General features: G+C 46.2%; 2 protein-coding genes across 2 annotated transcripts in view; one reads left to right on the forward strand and one right to left on the reverse strand.

The window, feature by feature from the left end:
* Nucleotides 1-6,682, forward strand: part of pik3c2g (phosphatidylinositol-4-phosphate 3-kinase catalytic subunit type 2 gamma) — a gene marked incomplete at its 5' end in the record, with an annotated part of 35,486 nt that extends 28,804 nt beyond the window's left edge. The window contains 6 exons of the mRNA XM_080545268.1: nt 1,341-1,459; nt 2,226-2,322; nt 2,440-2,506; nt 2,970-3,055; nt 5,036-5,161; nt 6,216-6,682. Coding sequence (XP_080401394.1) covers nt 1,341-1,459; nt 2,226-2,322; nt 2,440-2,506; nt 2,970-3,055; nt 5,036-5,161; nt 6,216-6,368 — 648 coding nt within the window. The remainder of the gene's footprint in view (nt 1-1,340; nt 1,460-2,225; nt 2,323-2,439; nt 2,507-2,969; nt 3,056-5,035; nt 5,162-6,215) is intronic.
* Nucleotides 6,683-9,160: 2,478 nt separating this feature from the next.
* LOC308170481 (1-phosphatidylinositol 4,5-bisphosphate phosphodiesterase zeta-1-like) overlaps nt 9,161-20,927 on the reverse strand; it is a gene marked incomplete at both ends in the record, with an annotated part of 32,080 nt that continues 20,313 nt past the window's right edge. The window contains 3 exons of the mRNA XM_080545269.1: nt 9,161-9,243; nt 9,963-10,112; nt 17,171-17,297. Of these exons, the coding sequence (XP_080401395.1) occupies nt 9,161-9,243; nt 9,963-10,112; nt 17,171-17,297 (360 nt within the window). The remainder of the gene's footprint in view (nt 9,244-9,962; nt 10,113-17,170; nt 17,298-20,927) is intronic.

A 20,927-nucleotide genomic window follows, 5' to 3' on the forward strand; every position in this document is an offset into this window, starting at 1 on the left:
ATTATATTTGGCCCGTGAGATAATATCGAATTTCTATTTGAGCTGGCACGCATGCACCGCTAATACTACAAATCCCAGAATGCTCTGCTAGTGCCTTGGCGCGTCAAGACCCGCAAGCATCCCCTCCTCTGTTTTCATTCATTCGCAACTTCATGTTGTGTAAGACACCCCTCTCAAAAAATGGCCAAACGGAAGGTGGAAAACAGGAGCTTTCTAGACAGGTGGGAGACAGAATATCTGTTCACGACCATAAAGGACAGACCTGTTTGTCTTGTGTGCGGAGCCAACGTGGCTGTAAAAAGAAAAATCTGCGTACCCGGCGATTTGCCGACTTTGAAGCACAGAAATGTAGATTTGAACTGCTCAGTAATCCGTTTGCAGTTGACGTAGAAAGCGCACCAACCAACCTCCAAATGGAGCTGAGTGAACTCCGGTGTAGTGATACGCTCAAGTCAAAGTATGACGCCGTGGGCGCTGCACAGTTTCCATGTTTCATCCCTGACCTCCGTACCCAAGCTGCTCAAATGCTCTCTATGTTCGGCAGCACATACGTTACATATGTGAACAGCTGTTCTCTTTGATGAAGATGAACAGAACGTCACACGGGAGTCGTCTCACTGACGAACACCTCCACTCAACCCTGAGGATCTCCTCAGCTCAGAGCCTGACCCCAAACATTGATGAAATACTATCCAGGAAGAGATGCCAGGTATCTGGCTTGGACCAATGTGCATCAGAGTGAATCAGAGTGTAGCAAACAGAGCTTTAATGAATGAATTTAATGAATGTTTTCAGAGGACAGGCGCATTGTGATACATGGAATGAATGCGGAACGGTATCATGCATTACAATGACCCCGTCCTCTGATTTCTGCCTCCACTGATTCACACGTAGTTGTCATGAGAAGAATGTCTCTCAGCAGCTTGCTGACGGTGCATGGCACGCTCCGACTGTCTGTTGGCTGCTTGAGAAGAAGCTTCTAGATGGAGATGCTGTAGGCTGCCAGCATAAACTGTCTATCTGTTGGATAGAGGGTGTTGTGTCTTCTGACAGACAGCCCAGATGCTTCCGACTTGGATTGGCTTTGGCATGCTGCGGGAAAAACGATAAATTTGTCATGAAATTAACTAAACACTTATCAAAGATTGAAGAGAGTGTAATGTTATGTGTAGATAATTGGGTGTTAAACTAAATAATTCAGTCCATTTATCAATAGCATACTGTGCAAATAAAATGTCTACTTCATTATATTGCTCAATTGGAATGGATTAGAGCTATTTTAGAGATGGCTTTACTGATTGATTGATTGATTGATTGATTGACTGATTGATTGATTTCAGATGTATGAGCTGAGGGTGACCATTGAAGATGGCTACCTGATCATTGAGAAGACCTGGGGTCAGTTTGAGCTGATCCACAAGGAGCTGCAGAAATACTTCATAGAGTCCACGCTCCCCCAGTGAGTCACGCCATGCCTCTTTAAAGAGATGATACAGGATGTGTGTATCATTTCAGCCACTAGTTGTAAATGTAGCACTCACGAGCCAAAAACGGCTCCCCTGTATAATAATAATAATAATAACTTTATTTGTATAGAGCTTTTCCTGCAAACGTTGCAGCTCAAAGTGCTTTAATCATTATGTAATCTTTTTTTAGAATATATTAATTAAAACAATTATTTTGTCATTTAAATGCAATATTAAAAGGATGGGATTTTATTATCTTAATTTAATTATTTAGTCATTTAAAGGCAATATAATAATAATAATAATAACAGAGAAATATTGTCAAGGAATTACCTGATTGGATAGAGAGGGCCACACCTCCTCACTACAATGATTCTCTAAAAGTTTGTTGTCCTTGAACTGAGGACTATGTCATTCAATGAGATATGAAATAGATTAACATTATATCATGAATCATAGTCAACACGTAAGCCAGAATTGTATGTAAGGAATTAGCACCAAAAATCCTGTAGCATCGGTTTATCTCAATAATAACGTATACTGAACACAATACAATTATTGCTGTTAAGTTGTGGTAAAGTTTTAATTGCATTGACTTTGTACCAATGTTCTTTTCTGGTGTTAGTTCCTCCTTGGCCAACAAGTTATCCATTCTCTACATGATTATCCTCAAAATATGTATAGCATTTTATGAATGCCTAACATGTATTTGCTACTGACTAATCTCTCTTCGTTCTCTTCTGGTGTTTCTTCGGTCAGATTCCCGAGGTGGTTTAATATGTCTTTCACCCCGAGCAGTAAGATGTCTCTGCTGAACAGATATCTCAAGGAGCTGTTTGAGGGTCCGTGTAAAGGGGTAAGGTCTCTCTTTGAATTCCCCTCACGGCTCGCTGTCACTGTTTGATCTTCCCTGTTGGGTTCCCGTGCCCCGGCCGTGGCCTAAAGCATATTGTTGTCATTGTGTCCTCTACAGAACGAGTTTGTGTGCAGCCTGTTCCTGGACGGCCCTAAGACAGCCACCTCGCTCAAATCTGTTCAAGGTTATTTCCCCGCTTCTCAGTTCTCAATTTGACTCTGAAAACGATTCAAGCTCTTACCGTAGACTTTGGGAAGCTAAGATGTGACTGTATCTCTTGCTAGAAATCAGTCATGCCGGTATTTTAGTATGACAGTGACATATTACTGTATATTACTGTATATGTGTATATTACTGCCATATATGCCGTTTAGCTGACGCTTTTATCCAAAACTAATTACATTGAGGTTGAGTGCATACATCTTTCAGTATATGGTCCCAGGGGGAATCCAACCCATAATCTAAGCGTTGGTAGCGTCATGCTCTACTAACCGAGCCACAGAGGACAAGGACAGTCAGTAGCATCGGCATAACAAATGTTACGTTTATATTTATTGCGATATTGGTATTAGATTGCATTCCAAGCAGCATAAAAATAAAATAAAAAGTCATATAAAGCATTAACTGTATATTCCTTAAACCTGCAGAGACCCTGGGTAAGCCCCAGATCCAGCTCTCCTTGTCTTACAGAGACAACAAACTCTCAATCCTGGTCAAGCACCTCAAGAACCTGGTGAGTCCTTTTGACTGGTCTCTCTCTCTCTCTCTCTCTCTCTCTCTCTCTCTCTCTCTCTCTCTCTCTCTCTCTCTCTCTCTCTCTCTGTTAATCAGCCATTCGTGGAGCAATGAATAACTGTAGAAATATACATGGTATATCGAATGACTGTTGTATGTATCTTAATCTCTCTGTGAAGTATATGTGACATGGTCTGTTGAAAAGGTCTGCATGTCAGCAATTCTGTGTAGTTGTGTGTTTTTAGCATGTTGATGTTCTATCAGCATGTTGTGATGTGCTTAACCTGCAGTTATATGTTCATAGCGATCTTCCTTCCATCTTCTTAGCTGCTAGCTAGCTACCAACGCGATGGTAGCAAACGCTTCTGTTTTGATTCAGAGCTAGTTATCCTACAATCTGTCGGTAGCCTACAATCTGCATTGTCATAATGTGTAGAGAAACAGAAACATGGCCGTGCCCTACTTGGGGACTTTTTCACCAGACTCTGTCACATATAAGACACTTTGACCAGAGGAGGCTGGTGGAGGTAGAAATCGGAGGACGGGCTCATTTGATACCATTCCATTTCATGCATTACAATGAGCCTGTCCTCCGGATTCTAGCCCCACCAAGCCTCTGACTTTGACACACACCCTTATCAGTCTAGAGGACAGGGACCTACACTGATGAGCCAGAACATTATGACCACTGACAGGTGAAGTGATTAACATTGATTATCTTGTTACCATGGCACCTGTCCAGGGCTGGGATGTATTAGGCAGCAAGTGAACAGTCAGTTCTTGAAGTTGATGAGTTAGATGCAGAAATGGGCAGGAGTAAAGACCTGAGTGACTTTGACAAGGGCCTAATTGTTATGGTCAGACGACTGGGTCAGAGCATCTCTGAAACAGCAAGGCTTGTGGGGTTCTCCCGGTCAGCAGTGGTGAGTACCGACAGTGGTCCGAGGAGGGACAAACCACAAATCCGATTGAGCATCTGATGCTGTTCCGACAAGTCAAATCCAAGACGGCTCCACCTCGCAACTTACAGGACCTGAAGGATCTGTAGTTAATGTTTTGGTGGCAGATATCACAGGACACCTTCAGGGGTCTGGTAGAGTCCACGCCTCGGTGGGTCCATGCTGTTTTGGTGGCACACGGAGGACATATTAGCATATTACTCAGGTGGTCCTAATGTTTTATGCATCGAACCCTAACAGGGACTGTTCTTGTATTGTCGTACACCTGTATCCAAGGAACAGTATTGCTTGATATTGTTTGAAGTAATATAATAGTAATAGGTAGCCTAGGGGCTATAGAGGCCGGCCAGCAATGGAGCTATCGCTAAGCCACGGCCCCTTTGAAAACTCGGACAAACAAACAACGCTTCACTGACAGTGACTGACTGACCGACCGTGACTGAATGACATTCAATGACTTACAATGGCGGGAGTTGGCAAATTTCTGATTTCTGATTTACCACAGCAAGTAATAGACATGTTTTTTTTTTAAAGATGACAAGAATATTTAGTCTAGAAGCTTTTCACCATCAGATATTAGCGAGTTGTTTGTCAGAGTTTTCTGCCTGTAGTGACTTTTGCTGTGATATGATTGGACAATTTCTATTTTGGGGCGTGGCTTAGCGATAGCTCCATCGGTAGTTTCGCTGGTTCGATCCCCACCCTAGGATGGAGGATGTGAGCTGGTGACTGGAGGGTTGGGGACTGGAGGGAGCGGAGGTTGGCTGGCCGGCACCACTGCCGTTGGGCCCAGGCACTTAACCCCTAACTGCTCCAGGGGCGCCGAAGATGTCTGACCCTGTGCCCAGAGCCCAGAGCTCTGTTCTCCCTGGGGGGGAGACGTGTGTGTTCTCCCTGAGGGGGAGACGTTGTGTGCACCAACTACATTTCATGGTCTCAGTACTTGTGCTCTGTTCAATGACAATAAAGTTGAATCTTAATCTTAACCTAATCTCTGTCCCTCTGCTTCCTGGGCTCAGCGGTTGGCTAACGGCTCCTGTCCAGACGCGTACGTGGTCACACACCTGAGGCCAGACCCCCTCAGCCGCTCGGCGAGGAAGACCAAGGTGGTCCGCAACGACGAAAACCCCACCTTCAACGAGCTGGTACACCCACACACACACACACCCACACACACACTTTGTATTACTAACAGTTCAACTCTTTGTGAATTAAACATGAATGTGTAGGTAGGTACGTTGAAATCTGCAGTAGTCAACGGAATGGTTTTATGGCCTGAGGGCTTGTGTATGTAAGCGCAAGAACTCGCTGACCGGACTGGATTTGATCTTGCTCGCTTCTCGACTCGACACACCCATCTGTGTGGGTTTGACGGGATGCGTTTGCCCTGAAGGCTAGTCTCGTGGACTCTGACCTGTGGTATATTCTACGGCTGCGTTGTAAATGCGCTCTGGGAAATCTGATCAGCACTCATGGAATGCCTCTCGTCCAATCAAATGATTCGGTCCCTTTATGACGTCGAACCCAGTGTGCGCTCCGGCGCTCTCAGAGCGAATTTACGAACGCAGCCTAGGTCTTCCTCTCCTCCTCAAGCCTTTTATTGCTTTATTAGCAGGGTTGGTGAGGTATTATACTGTCTTCCACAGATAACTGCAAACAAAGGTTAGCATTCCAGCTACAGCTGTTGTAAATGCCTGTTTGGTCTGTCGCGGCCTTGTGGTATTGAACAAGGCAAAGGCCTCCAGAAGGCCAGGTAGGCCATCTACACTACAGTGTGATAAAGTGAGCAGTCATACTGCTGTTGTCTGTACAAGAGCTAAAACAGAAGTAGCTCTCCAGGCACTTTTTGTTGACAATAATAAATGGTTTATTCATACAGGGGAAAGCACCCTGACACCTGGGTCTTTTTCAAGTGTGCCACATTTGAATATGTGAATTATATTCTGATGTTACTGTGTGTGTCGGTCTGTTTGTCTATCTATCAATCAATCAATCTCTCTATTTATCTATCTATATGTCTGTCCATCTATCTAACATGGCCATATGTCTCCTGTGTGTGTGTGTGTGTGTGCGTGTGTGCGTGTGTGCGTGTGTGCGTGTGTGTGTGTGTGTGTGTGTGTGTGTGTGTGTGTGCGTGTGGTGTGCGTGTGTGTGTGTGTGTGTGTGTGTGTGTGTGTGTGTGTGTGTGTGTGTGTGTAGATAGAGTACCAGGACGTGGCCTCTCTGCAGAACAAGGTTCTGGAGGTGACGGTGAAGAGCAAGAAGAAGTTTGTGGCAGCGGCCAACATCAGGCTGGCGGAGCAGAGCCTGGACACGGAGCAGTGGTACGGCCTGGGGAACTGTGCCATCTGAGCTGATCTCAGAACATTTGGATCGGTCCGAGCATGGTTGGAGAGAGACTCCACCATATTGCTTATACCAGTCGATTCCTTTTACATCTACGAGGGGGAGTGTACAGTATGAGTGTGTACATGTATGGAGGAGGGTTGAGAATGGGACCGCAGAGACTGGCCAGCAGAAGTGGTGATGTTGACGTATGGCCAGTAGAGGGCGACGTCAAGCTGTAAATCCTCCATCCACGGAGCGTCGAGGGATTCCTATACATCACATTCCTGGACACTGGACATGGAGGTCCTGCAGTGAATGCAGTGTGACTGTACCTCATGGGAGGCTGGTAGAGGTAGAAATCGGAGGACGGGCTCATTGTAATGCATGGAATGTAATAATAATAATATTAATAATAATAATAATAATATTAATAATACATTTTATTTGTATACCACTTTTCCTGCAAACCTTGCAGCTCAAAGTGGTCTTGACTTGAAAATACTTGCTGAGGTTGCATCCCTAATGTAAACTGGCAGTGTATTCCACAATTTGGGTGCATAAAATGAGAATGCAGCCTCACCAAATCTCTAAATAATAAAAGAAATCTCGGAATAGGGAAATGGTATGAAACACACCTACCATTCCTTATTCCAGTCCATGCATTACAATGAGCCTGTCCTCAGAGTTCTACCTCCACCAGCCTCCCTTGCTGTACCGACACACCCTAGTGCTGAGTCCTGGAGGTTGTCTCAATGTGATCCTGTACAGGAGATGTTACATTACTGAGTCCAGGGGAGACTTGGTGAGAGGGACCGTTTACTGTGATTCTGAACTGGGGTCAGTTTCCTGAAAGGTTTGTGGCTTCATTAGGACTTGATCTCTTTAGAAGACCCAGGCCCATTTCTCACCTAGACCAGCAAAGTTCTTAATTTAAGCAAATTTCGTTCTTGGCAAACATTGATTTGACAATCGTTACTGTCTGGAGGCTTTGTGGCTGGGTTGTGGGGAGAATTTAAGTAGTACTTAAGCTGTGTGTGTGTGTGTGTGTGTGTGTGTGTGTGTTTGTGTGTGTGTGCCTGTCTGTTTGTCTGTGTGTCTGTGCCTGTGTCTGTGTCTGTCTCTGTGTCTGTCTCTGTGTCTGTGTCTGTCTCTGTCTCTGTGTCTGTGTCTGTGTCTGTCTCTGTCTCTGTGCCTGTGTCTGTGTATGTGCCTGTGCCTGTGTCTGTGCCTGTGTCTGTAGGAAACTGACTCCTGTTGTGTATTTTATTGGGTCTTTTTATTCATGAATGAAGGATATTTATGTCTGATATGTATCTGTTATTAACTGTTCTGGCTGTAATCCAAATGCTTAATGAAGGACAATGAAATCATCACTTTAATCATACTTATAATTGACTCTATGTTATGCAGCTCATGATTAGTTAGGTCGATTAGAATCAGTCCTGCGGATTCACCAGCGAAGTAGGAAAGAAGTGGTGTCTGTAGAATCTGCAGGACTAAGAACAAGCACCCTTTGAGATGAAGGGTACTCTCCTCCAGTGTTGCCAGATTGGGCGTATTCCTGGGCGGATTTTAGACTGGTTAGGCTGGAAAACAATCCCATCCGGCAACACTGCTATCCTCCTAGCCTAAAACACTCCTGTTTGTGTTTGTCTTGTGTTAGAGCCCTGTGTCCTGACAGCTGTGATGTGGACTGTGGGTGACAGAGGGGGAGACGGGGGGGGGGGAGACGTGAGAGCTGGACAGCAGAGTAGAGCTCCTCTTCTCTGGCCTGAAGGGTTGCTTTAGAGCTCTCCTCATCACCATTCTCACTCTCACTCTCACTCTCACTCCCGCCCCAGGCCCAGCCTCATCCTCAGCCCCAGCACCAGCCTCAGCCCCATTAGATCTCCCTGGTACTGACTCATTCATAGGATTTGTTGATGTGAAGTTGAAGGGATGAAAATATACAGTACTGTATTTTGGTTCAATAATATATACCTCTTTGTTGCTATAATAAATGCTATTTATATTATCCTGGGCCTTTCTCAATGGGGGGTTCTAAACCATTAGTGGCTGCTAGCCCTTTTAAATATCATGACATGTATGAAGTGTTATTGTTTTCTTACATCGTTGCATCATAAACTGGCGGCGCAGTCCTCCTGTATGAATCACATCTGTCCAGAATGATTTCTTTTGGTAAAACTAGAAGCTTGATTCTGTTGTTGCAAAGTCGGCCTACTAGAAGCATGGGAGGCTGGTGGAGGTAGAACTCAGAGGACAGGCTCATTGTGATGCATGGAATGGAATGAGGTATGAACCGTCCTCCGATTTCTGCCCCCACCAACCTTCCCTGACTGTAAGTAGCTATAGGTATCTTTCAATACCTTCCCACGGTTGTTCACCTCGAGAAGCAGTTGATTCTTCTATCGGAGATGAAGCGGAGGAAATAACTACATTATTCTGTCTCTTTTAATCCCTCTAAAACCCTCAGGTTTATTCCTCACCTGCTCACTCTGCAGATTGAATAAAATATGTCAAATGTATTTTAAAATGTCAATAAAACAGGTATTTTTTATCAAAGCAAATGTGCTTTTATTATGTCACTGCTACAACAAGCAGGGTATTGTATCCATGCTGGGATCTGTTAGTAAGCCTGGAGTGAAGACGGCCTGTTCTGTGATCTGTTAGTAAGCCTGGAGTGGAGAGGGGCTGTTCTGGGATCTGTTAGTAAGCCTGGAGTGGAGAGGGGCTGTTCTGGGATCTGTTAGTAAGCCTGGAGTGGAGAGGGGCTGTTCTGTGATCTGTTAGTAAGCCTGGAGTGGAGAGGGGCTGCTTTAGGAATACCAGACAAAGATGAAGAGTGATGCTGGATCCAAGCTGCAGCCCTCTCGAGACAGGAGAGGCACCCAGCGGTAACCTAGCAGAGAACACACACACACACATACACATACACACACACACACACACAGAGACACACACACACACACACACACACACACACAGGCAAACAACACACACACACACACACATACACACACACACACACACACACATACACACACCATCAGAATGCTGCTGACAGCTGTGAACCTGGCAAACTAATGAATGCAATGTCACTGTTTCTGATTGAACCGATTGCATTGATTCTCCGTCCCCCTTCCCTCTCCCTCCCTCCTCCACCCCCCCCTCTCCTCCCCTCTCCTCCCCTCTCCTTCCCTCCCTCCCTCCTCCATCTCCCCCCCCCTCTCCTCCCCTCTCCTTCCCTCTCCTTCCCTCCCTCCCTGCTCCACCCCCCCCCCTCTCCTCTCCTCTCCTCCCCTCTCCTTCCCTCTCCCTCCCTCCTCCACCCCCCCCTCTCCTCTCCTCTCCTCCCCTCTCCTCTCCTCTCCTCCCCTCTCCTCTCCTCTCCTCCCCTCTCCTCCCCTCTCCTTCCCTCCCTCCCTGCTCCACCCCCCCCCCCTCTCCTCTCCTCTCCTCCCCTCTCCTTCCCTCTCCCTCCCTCCTCCACCCCCCCCTCTCCTCTCCTCTCCTCTCCTCTCCTCCCCTCTCCTTCCCTCCTCCACCCCCCCCCTCTCCTCCCCTCTCCTCCCTCCTCCACCCCCCCCCTCTCCTCCCCTCTCCTTCCCTCTCTCCCACCTTTCTTCATGCTGGTGAAGGGCAGTGTGTACTGGCCCACAAACTCGCTGGTGAGTAGTCCAGTCTGGTGGCGTACAGAGAAGCGGAGCAGGGCCAGCTCGGGGACTGTGATGGTGAAGTTCATGGCTGCCTCCCAGTGAGGGCTCAGAGCTGGGTAGGACCAGCACAGGACCAGGAGCACAATCACAATCACAATCACAATCACAATCACAATCACAATCAGAATCACAATCACAATCACAATCAGAATCAGAATCAGAATCACAATCACAATCACAATCACAATCACAATCACAATCAGAATCAGAATCAGAATCAGAATCAGAATCAGAATCAGAATCAGAATCAGAATCAGAATCAGAATCAGAATCAGAATCAGAATCAGAATCAGAATTGCTTTTATTACATCCAATGTACAAGTACACAAGAGTAAAATTCTTAAGCTTAGGTTCTTCAACATTAGCATTGCAGCAACGTATAACATCAACAATAATAGACAATATTAATATATAAATATAATCTAAATACATATACATATATAATACAATATGAATATTATAAACAGTAAAATAAGTAAAGTAAGTAATAATAAAGTAGAATAAAGTAATAAAGTGATAAAGTGATGGTAGTCGTACTACAGCGGGACCAGTCGCACTGCAGTAGAAACAGTAGTGCAAAGAAACTGTACATGTTACAATATGATGAAATGCAATATCATACAATATGCAATATAATACAGATATGATACAGCACAGGAGGTAGGTATAGGTCTGACGGTTACTGGTATCATCAACACTTTATAGGACTAGCTGTATGTCTGTAGCAGGGGAGGCTGGTGGAGGTAGAAATCAGAGGACGGGCTCATTGTAATGCATGGACTAGCTCTAAGTCAGCCTCCCCTGGACTAGCTCTAAGTCAGCCTCCCCTGGACTAGCTCTAAGTCAGCCTCCCCTGGACTAGCTCTAAATCAGCCTCCCCTGGACTAGCTCTAAGTCAGCCTCCCCTGGACTAGCTCTAAGTCAGTCATCTGTTATTATGCTGTTACATCGTGTAATACACTGTCTATAACGTATGTATTATCGTGCTATAAAATGGGACACTTGTAAAGGTAATAGGGAGACAACACAAGTCTACAGATACAAAAAAGTGTTCACTTTCTCTAGAAGTCATTTGTTTTTGTTTGGGACTTTACATTTGTTTTTGTTCGGGACTTTACATTTTTCTTTCATTTTGTTTCATGTTTATTTCATTTTCTTGTGAAATGATGTTGTGATGTATGCCTTTAAGCATCATCAGTCTCCTTCCAGCCTCTCTCTGTCTCTCTCTATCCCCCCCCTCCCTCTTTCTGCCTCTCTCCCTCTCTCTCTCTCTCTCTCTCTCTCTCTCTCTCTCTCTCTCTCTCTCTCTCTCTCTCTCTCTCTCTCTCTCTCCTCTCTCTCTCTCTCTGCCCAGTGAGTAGTGCTGTTGTGGCAGCTCTAAGGCTGTTCTAAATCATCTGACACATGCTTTGATAGATAGATAGATAGATAGATAGATAGATAGATAGATATATAGATAGATAGATAGATAGATAGATAGATAGATAGGTAGATAGATAGATAGATAGATAGATAGATAGGTACTTTACAAATCCCAGAGGGGAAATTAAGCCGTTATCCTAGCAGCTCCATGTCTGAATGAGGAATGGTGTCAAACAGGCGTGAGGATGAGAGAGAGACTCATCCAGCGACTCTGTTCTGGGATCTGTTAATAAGCCTGGAGTGCAAAGGGATTACTCTGGGATCACCACACAAAGATGAAGAGTGCTACTGCTACAGTCTGTGATGTATGCCTGTACACTATGCATCACCATTCCATGCGTTGCAATGAGCCTGTCCTCTGATTTCTACCTCCACCAGCCTCCCCTGGACTGGCTCTAAGTCAGCCTCCACTGGACTAGCTCTAAGTCAGCCTCCCCTGGACTAGCTCTAAGTCAGTCGTCTGTTATTATGCTGTTACATCGTGTAATACACTGTCTATAACGTATGTATTATCGTGCTATAAAATGGGACACTTGTAAAGGTAATAGGGAGACAACACAAGTCTACAGATACAAAAAAGTGTTCACTTTCTCTAGAAGTCATTTGTTTTTGTTTGGGACTTTACATTTTTCTTTCATTTCGTTTCATGTTTATTTCATTTCCTTGTGAAATGATGTTGTGATGTATGCCTTTAAGCATCATCATTCTCCTTCCAGCCTCTCTCTGTCTCTCTCTATCCCCCCCCTCCCTCTTTCTGCCTCTCTCCCTCTCTCTCTCTCTCTCTCTCTCTCTCTCTCTCTCTCTCTCTCTCTCTCTCTCTCTCTCCCTCTCTCTCTCTCTCGGCCCAGTGAGTAGTGCTGTTGTGGCAGCTCTAAGGCTGTTCTAAATCATCTGACACATGCTTTGATAGATAGATAGATAGATAGGTAGGTAGATAGATAGATAGACAGACAGACAGACAGACAGACAGACAGACAGACAGACAGACAGATAGATAGATAGATAGATAGATAGATAGATAGATAGGTACTTTACAAATCCCAGAGGGGAAATTAAGGCGTTATCCTAGCAGCTCCATGTCTGAATGAGGAATGGTGTCAAACAGGCGTGAGGATGAGAGAGAGACTCCTCCAGCGACTCTGTTCTGGGATCTGTTAATAAGCCTGGAGTGCAAAGGGATTACTCTGGGATCACCACACAAAGATGAAGAGTGCTACTGCTACAGTCTGTGATGTATGCCTGTACACTATGCATCACCATTCCATGCGTTGCAATGAGCCTGTCCTCTGATTTCTACCTCCACCAGCCTCCCCTGGACTGGCTCTAAGTCAGCCTCCACTGGACTAGCTCTAAATCAGCCTTCACTGGACTGGCTCTAAATCAGCCTCCCCTGGACTAGCTCTAAGTCAGCCTCCCCTGGACTAGCTCTAAGTCAGCCTCCCCTGGACTAGCTCTAAGTCAGTCGTCTGTTATTATGCTGTTACATCGTGTAATACACTGTCTATAACGTATGTATTATCGTGCTAGAAAATGGGACACTTGTAAAGGTAATAGGGAGACAACACAAGTCTACAGATACAAAAAAAGTGTTCACTTTCTCTAGAAGTCATTTGTTTTTGTTTGGGACTTTAAATGTTTCTTTCGTTTCATGTTTATTTCATTTCCTTGTGAAATGATGTTGTGATGTATGCCTTTAAGCATCATCAGTCTCCTTCCAGCATCTCTCTCCCGCTCTGTCTCTCTCTACCCCCCCCTCTCTCTCTGTCTCTCTACCCTCCTCTCTCTCTCTCTCTCTCTCTCTGCCTCTCTCTCCCCCCCCCCTCTCTCTCTCTTTCTCTCTCCCTCTCTCTCTCTCTCTCGGCCCAGTGAGTAGTGCTGTTGTGGCAGCTCTAAGGCTGTTCTAAATCATCTGACACATGCTTTGTTTACAACTTAATTTAGAAGTGCTCAGGCTTCAGAAGTTCTAATTCCAAACAAGGGCGATATGCGACGATGATGGGAATGAGAAATTCATCTTTCAAATACGGGATGAAAGTCAATCAAAACACCCAAGTCTATCAAAAGCTACGCCAAGCCAATTACACTGTTGAGCGGCAACTTTCACACATGGGTGATGGTTTGATTATCGCTTAGGGCAGTGGAGAGCACGCAATGGAGATTGAATGAGAAATCGTTTGACATGGGCGGTTGAAAACTGTGCCTCTCCACAGGGGAAAGGTTTAAAACGACTGAACTAAACACATCTAGATCTTGTATATCTAGACCTCTTGAAGGTTTTCAAGTGAAGTTGTTATTGGACTTGAGTATGCACACCGCAACAGTATGTGTTCATTAGCTAGCCACTATCACCTAGCCAAACTTACAGATATGGAGAGATTTGAATGGTACGTTTGAATATATAAAATGATGTGGTGTAGGGGAGGATGTAGAGAGAAAGGGGGAGGATGTAGAGAGAAAGGGGGAGGATGTAGAGAGAAAGGGGGAGGATGTAGAGAGAAAGGGGGAGGATGTAGAGAGAAAGGGGGAGGATGTAGAGAGAAAGGGGGAGGTTAGCAGAGAGAAAGGGGGAGGTTAGCAGAGAGAAAGGGGGAGGTTAGCAGAGAGAAAGGGGGAGGATGTAGAGAGAAAGGGGGAGGATGTAGAGAGAAAGGGGGAGGATGTAGAGAGAAAGGGGGAGGATGTAGAGAGGTGTAGGGGAGGATGTAGAGAGGTGTAGGGGAGGATGTAGAGAGAAAGGGGAAGGATGTAGAGAGAAAGGGGGAGGATGTAGAGAGGTGTAGGGGAGGATGTAGAGAGGTGTAGGGGAGGATGTAGAGAGAAAGGGGGAGGATGTAGAGAGGTGTAGGGGAGGATGTAGAGAGAAAGGGGGAGGATGTAGAGAGAAAGGGGGAGGATGTAGAGAGAAAGGGGGAGGATGTAGAGAGGTGTAGGGGAGGATGTAGAGAGAAAGGGGGAGGATGGCAGAGGGAAAGGGGAGGATGTAGAGAGAAAGGGGGAGGATGTAGAGAGAAAGGGGGAGGATGTAGAGAGAAAGGGGGAGGATGTAGAGAGAAAGGGGGAGGATGTAGAGAGAAAGGGGAAGGATGTAGAGAGAAAGGGGAAGGATGTAGAGAGAAAGGGGGAGGATGTAGAGAGAAAGGGGAAGGATGTAGAGAGAAAGGGGGAGGTTAGCAGAGAGAAAGGGGGAGGATGTAGAGAGAAAGGGGGAGGATGTAGAGAGAAAGGGGGAGGATGTAGAGAGAAAGGGGGAGGATGTAGAGAGAAAGGGGGAGGATGTAGAGAGAAAGGGGGAGGATGTAGAGAGAAAGGGGGAGGATGTAGAGAGAAAGGGGGAGGATGTAGAGAGAAAGGGGAAGGATGTAGAGAGAAAGGGGGAGGATGTAGAGAGAAAGGGGAAGGATGTAGAGAGAAAGGGGGAGGTTAGCAGAGAGAAAGGGGGAGGATGTAGAGAGAAAGGGGGAGGATGTAGAGAGAAAGGGGGAGGATGTAGAGAGAAAGGGGGAGGATGTAGAGAGAAAGGGGGAGGATGTAGAGAGAAAGGGGGAGGATGTAGAGAGAAAGGGGAAGGATGTAGAGAGGTGTAGGGGAGGATGTAGAGAGAAAGGGGGAGGATGTAGAGAGGTGTAGGGGAGGATGTAGAGAGAAAGGGGGAGGATGTAGAGAGAAAGGGGGAGGATAGCAGAGAGAAAGGGGGAGGATGACAGAGAGAAAGGGGGAGGATGTAGAGAGAAAGGGGGAGGATGTAGAGAGAAAGGGGGAGGATGTAGAGAGAAAGGGGGAGGATGTAGAGAGAAAGGGGGAGGATGTAGAGAGAAAGGGGAGGATGTAGAGAGAAAGGGGAGGATGTAGAGAGAAAGGGGGAGGATGACAGAGAGAAAGGGGGAGGATGTAGAGAGAAAGGGGGAGGATGTAGAGAGGTGTAGGGGAGGATGTAGAGAGAAAGGGGAGGATGTAGAGAGAAAGGGGGAGGATGTAGAGAGAAAGGGGGAGGATGGTAGAGAGAAAGGGGGAGGATGTAGAGAGAAAGGGGGAGGATGTAGAGAGAAAGGGGGAGGATGTAGAGAGAAAGGGGGAGGATGTAGAGAGAAAGGGGGAGAAAGAGGGGGAGGATGGCAGAAACAGATACACATACCAGCCACTCACAGGGCCAGCCTAAAGTCTGTCTTTTGAGGAGACTCAACTGCACTTCTCACCTCAGAATCCCAACAGCTGTCGGTTGGGAATTGGATTAAAAAACGGAAGAATAAAACTTTATAAGCCATAAAAATGCTCCTCCCAGGGCAAGAGACGGGTCTCTCCTCCTCCCAGAATCGGCTGACGACGGCTTCTCGTGTGATTAATACTCTGTCAGAGACCCTAGCACACAGTAGCTCATGGGAGCTCACAGTTGTAGTACGTTGCGCTGACTTTGTACAAGTTGCCTGTGTGTCTTAATCATAGAATTTATTGCGTCAGTGGAGGCTGGTGGAGGTAGACATTAATTTTTTGGGCATTTAGCAGAGTTTTTTTTCCCAAGCGACATACAACAAATACATTTGTCGAAGTCAGTGAATAATCTATCCGTCAGTCATCGCAGGAAAAAGTAATCTATGCTAGGACCGTTTATTTATTTATGGCAGAGAAACTGTACTGGGGGTTAAGCGGGGACGAGGAGGTATTTAGGATGGACATTTAAGATGTAGCCAGAAGAGATGGGTCCTCATTCAAGACATCGGAGGACGGGCTCGTTGTAATGCATGGAACGGTAAATGGACTGCACTTATATAGCGTTTTTTTGCTGCTCCAAAGCTGCTCCAAAGCACTTTACAATGGCCTCTCACTCACCCATTCACACACACATTCACACACCCATGGCGGCAAGCTGCCATGCAAGGCGCTGGCCCACTCACTGGGAGCAATTTTTTGGGGTTCAGTGTCTTGGCCAAGGACACTTCGACATGTGGCTAGCCGGGGCTCGAACCACCGATCTGCCAACCTTGTGATCATTAGGCGGCGACGCTACCTCCTGCGCCACAGCCGCCCCAATGGAATGGTATGGTATCAAAAACACATGTTTGACGTCACTGATCTGTGTGAGCAGTGATTTTCAGACCCGGTCCTGGAGATCCGCAGTACTACAGGTGTTTGCCTAAGCTCAGCACTTGACACCCCTGATTCAACTAATCTAGGTATTGAAGATCAGGCCCCAGTATTTCGTAACTTTGAATCTGGGAAAATCGATTCAGAATCAGATCGAGTTAGCCGAATTCCCCTATACTCAAAACCTGCCAGATAGATCTGATCCTGGATCGCAAAAAAAAGATTCCAGATTCCATTCTGCTCTTGATTCAAAGTTGTGAAGTATGGGGCCCAGTTGATTAGTTCAATCTGGTATCGATAGAAACTAGGCTGGAACAGAAACCTGCAGCCACTGAGGCTGACCTGGACCAGGACTGAGGATACGGCCATAGTTTTAACAGCCGTTCAGAGTCCTCTTTAGTCTGATAATCAGACGTTCAGACTCCTCAGGTTCGATTCCCCCTGGGACCATGTATACAAAAAGTGGACGCTCTCATTCTACTGTAAGTTACTTTGGATAAAAGTGTCAGCCAAATGGCATATATAGTAGATAGATCCAAATAGGTCCAGAGGGCATCGTTAGTGTAGCGAGTGTTTCTGTGTTGGACAGTGTTTGTCTGGATGACTCACCGTTGTGTCTGACTGTGTCTGTCTGTCTCCTGGACCAGTCAGAGAGGACCCCTTGGATCTCGACTCGCACGAAGGGGTCAAGGCCCTTGGCACCCCGCGGGACAGGCAGGTGGGAGCCACTTATCACCTTCACCAGAGAGAGAGGGAGAGAGGGGGGGGGGGGGGATGGAGAAGAGGAGGGGAGGGGAGACAATCACAGGAGCTGCATTAAGGATGTTAATGTATGCAGGGTTGGCTGTTCTTTCCTCAGCTAAAGATCCTGTATTGAAGTATCCATCAGTGTTGCTGGGCCTGGGCATAGAGGAGGGAGAGGGAAGGAGGGAAGGAGGGAGGGGGGAGAGGAGGGGGTAATTACACTAGTCTGGAGTCTGGCAGCCTTATCTGCAGTCCACTCACACTAAGCCTCCCCATCCCAGACCCTGATCAAAGACAAACCTGCATGTGGTTATCAGGACAGCCCTGACTACCTGCTTCACTGCCTGCCTGTCTGCCCACCTGACTGCCTGCTGTTTTACCTATCTGTCTGTCTGTCTGTCTACCTGTCTGTCTGTGTGTTGGTCTGTCTGTCTGCCTGCCTGCCTGCCTGCCTGTTTGCCTGCCTGCCTGCCTGCCTGCCTGCCTGTTTGCCTGCCTGCTTGCCTGTTTGTCTGTCTGCCTGCCTGCCTGCTTGAATGCCTGCCTGCTGACTTGTTTGTCTGTCTTTCGGTCTTTCTGCCTGCCTGCTTGCCTGTCTGTCTGTCTGACTGCCTCCCTGCCTGACTGCCTGTCTGCCTGTCTGCCTGCTTGTCTGTCTGTCTCTCTGTCTGTCTGCTTGCCTGTCTATCTGTCTTTCGGTCTGTTTGTCTGTCTGACTGCCTGTCTGCCTGACTGCCTGTCTGCTTGCCTGTCTATCTGTCTTTCGGTCTGTTTGTCTGTCTGTCTGACTGCCTGTCTGTCTGTCTGCCTGCCTGCCTGCCTGCCTGCCTGCCTGCCTGCTGTTGTGTGTTAGTTATTGGACTGCAACTGTGCATCTCTGAGCCTCTGCCTCTCTATGTGCTCCTGGGGAGGCTGGTGGAGGTAGACGTCCATGCATGACAATGAGCCCGTCCTCCCATTTCTACCTCCACCAGCCTCCCCTGTTGTGCCCACTCTGTGTGTGATGGAGTTGGCCGTGCTGCATGGGGCTGATGTTCTGGAGCAGTGCTTGACTATGGGTGACTGAGGACATGAGCAGAGTTTTAACAGGCGTTGGGAGACCTCTTAAGTCTGCCTAAGTCAGACGTTCAGACTCCTCTGTATCATTCTGGGTCTGTGGAGCAGTACAGACCCTGAGGGTTGGGTTTGGTCTGTAAATTCTATTTTACAGTACAACACACTGACACTCACACACACACACACACACACACAAACACACACACACACACAGTCTATTTTACAGAACAACATAGGGAAATCAATTTCACAGCGCACAGCGCTAGCAATGCTAATGTTGTTGGTTCGATTCCCACTGGGATCATGTATATTAAAATGAGGGCACTCGTTGAACTGTAAGTTGTTTTGAATTAAAGCGTCAGCTAAATGGGATATAGTAGATTGTCAATCATATGCAAAATGGGACCAGAGGGTCATGAAAGAAAGCAATAATATATTTCCGTGGTAACTGAATAATTCACTGGCAGAATACCCAGAATATTTATAAGTGAAAATATTATATTTATAATAATAAGTCCCAGTGACTTTGAGTGCTTTGCAGAGATTGGAGGGCTTTCCTTGAAGTGAGGAAACAGGCCCAAAAATATGACGTAAATAAACAAGGAAGGCTTTTTCCTCATGTATCAGACGAGAGAACACATGTATATTTCATGTGCAGGGACAGGAAGATTCCCAGGAAGATTCTAGAATATTTTAGTCTGAACGTGCTATGCCAAAACTGCAAACAGACTTTTTTTATTCAACCTTTATTTTGGCAGGAAACCTTGCATACATATAATTTCAAATCATCCATAATACAAAAATCACAACAACATTCACACAGAACACAATCATAAAAAAACAATTACATTTTTGAACACGGTCCTTGATCAAAAAATGTAAATTGCCCAAGCGGCACCAGAACAATCAATTGTAGTGTAGTAGTGTACTCTGTAGATGAGAAAGATCTCTCTGTAGATGAGACAGATCTCTCCAGCAGTGAGATGCACCAAAATTAAAAAACAGATTTATGCAATTCGGTGGAGACCCGAGACTTAACATAAAAAAATTGCTCCCAGTGAGTGGGCCTGAGAACGACTTAACATAATAACTATAATAATAATAATAATAATAATAATAATAATAATAATAATAATAATAATGACAATAATGATAATAATAATAATGACAATAATAATAATAATAATAATAATGACAATAATAATAATAACAATAATAATAATAATAATAACAATAATGCTTCACAATCAGTTTTCTGATTGAGTTGGTATAGTTCCATTATAAGGAGGAATCATGTCCTTCCGTTCTGGGGGTCTTGTGTCGAGAGATCTAGTCTAAATCTAGAAATATAGTACCTAGACGCTGAAACACATTCTGGCACATCCAGAGCCCTTCTCTCCCAGGGGCGAGAGAGAGGCAATCAGAGTGAAACGGGAGCGTGACGCCACACTGCAGACCTGCTGCGGATTAGCAGTCCAGGAACGCCACCCAGGCGTAGCTTCCAAGTACTGTGTGATTCTAGTGTGAAGCTGCTGAGATTAGCGCCCAGGCTAGGGCTGGAAAACAGGGTCGAACCATTTACCTGTCTCACCTGTGTGAAACGTCTGGGACTGATAACACTGACACAGATAAACGTGGTAGTAATTAAAGCCCTAGTATCTGTGATGAGAACCCACAGATAAGACAGATAAGACTGCTCCACAGCCAGGTGGGAAGCATTAAGCGTGCAGTCTGTGAGATTGATGATCCAGGTCATGTGAGGCTATATAGTCCTCTGATGGATCATGCCCGTATGTCATCAACACACACACGTAGAAACACGCACGCACGCATGTACTCAAGCAGGCGCACACACAGACACACAGAGACACACAGAGACACACAGACACAGACACAGACACAGACACAGACACAGACACAGACATACACACACACAGACACAGACACAGACACAGACATAGACACACAGACACAGACACAGACATAGACACACAGACACAGACACACACACACACATACACACACACACACACACACACACACAGAACTGGAGCGGGGCAGGAGTCTGCATGGAGCTCCACTGGGCCAGTAGTAGATACCTGAGCGCTGAAATTATTTAGAGTGATGAAGTTGATGCGCCTGATTAGATTTCTTCAAAGTCTTCTTCGCCGTGGGGAGATCCAAGAGACAACCAGACCTCCTCACAGCTGCAGGAGACAACCAGACCTCCTCACAGCTGCAGGAGACAACCAGCACCTCCTCACAGCTGCAAGAGACAACCAGCACCTCCTCACAGCTGCCAGAGACAACCAGACCTCCTCACAGCTGCAGGAGACAACCAGCACCTCCTCACAGCTGCAAGAGACAACCAGACCTCCTCACAGCTGCAGGAGACAACCAGCACCTCCTCACAGCTGCAGGAGACATGCAGCACCTCCTCTCAGCTGCCAGAGACAACCAGCACCTCCTCACAGCTGCAGGAGACATGTAGAGGTGTTTAGGAGAGACACTTAGGGTGTAGCCTGAAGAGATGGGTTTTCAATCTACAGCGGAAGATAAGTAGTGA

The sequence above is a fragment of the Nansenia antarctica genome, assembly GCF_963989245.1.
Source record: "Nansenia antarctica genome assembly, chromosome: 14".
NCBI lineage: Eukaryota > Metazoa > Chordata > Actinopteri > Argentiniformes > Microstomatidae > Nansenia > Nansenia antarctica.